Source organism: Triticum aestivum, chromosome 4D, assembly GCF_018294505.1.
Source record: "Triticum aestivum cultivar Chinese Spring chromosome 4D, IWGSC CS RefSeq v2.1, whole genome shotgun sequence".
In the NCBI taxonomy this organism is placed as follows: domain Eukaryota; kingdom Viridiplantae; phylum Streptophyta; class Magnoliopsida; order Poales; family Poaceae; genus Triticum; species Triticum aestivum.
The window spans coordinates 419291563-419293811 of record NC_057805.1 but is presented as its reverse complement, the minus strand read 5'-3'; the positions used below and the strand labels follow the sequence as shown (position 1 = coordinate 419293811).

Below are 2249 nucleotides of genomic sequence, written 5' to 3'. Positions count from 1 at the left end.
CTGTGCCCGCGGTGCGACAGACCGGAACCCCGGCGTCCGTTTCTACAAGTGCCCCAACTAGGGAGTAAGTTCTTTTTCGAACAAAGATCAATCTCTTGCTGCAGTATCCGGCGTTTTGCTTTGCGTTCTCTTGTTCATCGTACAGTTTTTGAACTGACGCAGGACGGAGGCCTGTGCGACTTCTGGTTGTGGGAGGACCAGTACGCGTTCTTCATCACAGGTGTTGGCATCAACCTTCTCATCAAGGCTGCCGGAGGAGGGACCAACGTGATGTTCGGTATCGGCGGGGCCATGGAGGATGTACGCATCGCAACCAGGAACACCATGATGATTTGCTTGTTCACGCTCCTCCTGCTGCTCGCCAAGGCAGTCGGTGGGCAGTGACGCTCCTACAGCGCCGGTGTTCGCTGCGGGTTCACGACCACCTCAGTCCCCCTATAACCCTCGAATAGCAGCTTCCAGTGGCGGCACACGATCAGCTACTACAGCCCTCTCGTCTGGAGCACTAGGACCTCTTGGCCTGCATTTTGAAAAGCACAACCAAATTAGTTACGAAAACTAACTACGATGAAAAGCATGATTTAAAAGAGCCCAAACTGCTGCAACACGATTTCATAATTACAAAATCGATTCTAGGACCCTTTTCCGGCAGGATTGATTCAGACTTATTTCTCCCCCATACCATACATTCAGACTGGTGAAAGAAAAAGTCAGCAAACTTCTATGGATTGGATTGCACTAAGCACACCATCCCACTTGCATTTGTTTGAACACTAAATAATGACAGCATGCCAATGGATAGTGAGCTTACGGACTGAAAATTATGGACAAAGTAACCTAACCATACAAGTCAACTAGTCCCCAGTAGCAGCAATTCAATCATTCTATGTCGACGGGACGTAAACTGGGTTTTTTCACCAAAATCGAACGAACGGGTAGGGATTAAGGGAAAGCAGTAAGAACTTTTCAGCAAGGGATGATCGACCACCATTTTTTTATACGCAATTCGCCTAAACTAATGAAACTTCCTCTCATCGGCTCGTATGAATGCTATCAAGGAAATACACATTTGCCCCAGGCGACAGCAAAATTGGTAATGTACCTGCGCTTCCAACCTACGCGGATGGTGGTGTTCGCCGAAGCTGGGCCGCTGTGACGTGCGGACTGCACGGCGCAGCTCGAGACGACGGCCGGCGTCCCGTCGCCGACCCGTGCCGACGGCAGGACCATGCCTCCAGAACTGAATGTCGTGCACGAATCCGCCGCACCACTGCTGCCGCTGGACTGGACGGAGTTGTGCGAGACGACGGCTGGAGTCGCCAATCCCGACGGCTGGACCACGCCCCCTGAACTGAATGTCGTGCACGAATCCGCCGGGCCACTGCAGCCGCTGGACTGGGCGGAGTTGTGCGAGACGCCGGCTGGAGTCGCCAATCCCGACGCCACATCCCCGCCTCCAGAGCTGAAGGTCTTGCAGGATGCCCCGGAAAATTCGCCATCAGCCAAGCCCACCCCTTGATCCAACTCAGGCACGTCCGGCGAGACCGGGCCGACGGCCGGATCCGACGAGCCAATGGCCGAATCGGGCACAACGTCGGCGCCGCCGCCCATAACGCACGGCGCGTCGTGCGCACCTGCACCCCTAGCAGCCAAGATAGATCTGCAGCACCGGGGACCGGGGCGAGCTCATTAGATCTAGATTTTGACCAATAACAACTAGATATGGAGGGATTCACTAACCCAGAGGCCAACGCTGCCGAGGTAGTTGCTCCGGGGAACGGCATGAGCAGATCCAGGGGGAGGAGGAAGCACACCGGCTGCTGTCGCGGCTCACCTTGTTCGTCTCCCGGCAATGAACGGGAAATGGACTCGTGCGAGAAGAAGCACATGCACCTAATCCTTGTCGCCACCAGTCCAGTAGTCCGGGTCGCCGGCCCCGCGGTACAGGAAACCAACGCCCCCACATGGTACGTCCTGCGCAGTACGCCCACTTTTCTCTGACGGATGAGTACCATGGCCCGACCCCACGATACCGACGTGCGACAGGGTATTGCATGTATCAGGCGTTGTATCTCCACTTTACCCATTTTGTTAATCAGACAGCACGCATCACCACGCCGCGCGTGACCGGCCGTGCAGCTGCCGCTGCGTCCAGTTCGTCCTCTCTCCTGCAGACACCTACTACACTATCTAGAGCCTTCATACACCAAGTCACCAACTGCCCATTTATTATTAAGAGGTGGCCTTGC

General features: G+C 55.1%; 1 protein-coding gene across 1 annotated transcript; it reads right to left on the bottom strand.

Annotated features, from left to right (window-relative positions):
* Window positions 1-95: 95 nt before the first annotated feature.
* LOC123100165 (uncharacterized) lies at window positions 96-2016 on the bottom strand. The gene is made up of 3 exons (XM_044522132.1): window positions 1741-2016; window positions 1103-1660; window positions 96-520 (listed from the first exon to the last, which is right to left on the bottom strand). The coding sequence occupies exons 1-3, from the start codon at window positions 2013-2015 to the stop codon at window positions 436-438; spliced, it is 918 nt and encodes a 305-aa protein (XP_044378067.1). The 5' UTR covers window position 2016; the 3' UTR covers window positions 96-435.
* Between the last annotated feature and the right edge of the window lie 233 nt (window positions 2017-2249).

Coding starts and splice junctions, on each gene's coding strand:
- LOC123100165 (XM_044522132.1), bottom strand. CDS start 2,015: ATGGTACTCATCCGTCAGAGAAAAGTGGGCGTACTGCGCAGGACGTAC. Junction 1,661..1,740: donor TCGGCAGCGTTGGCCTCTGG/GTTAGTGAATCC, acceptor CCGGTGCTGCAG/ATCTATCTTGGCTGCTAGGG. Junction 521..1,102: donor CGCGTAGGTTGGAAGCGCAG/GTACATTACCAA, acceptor TTCAAAATGCAG/GCCAAGAGGTCCTAGTGCTC.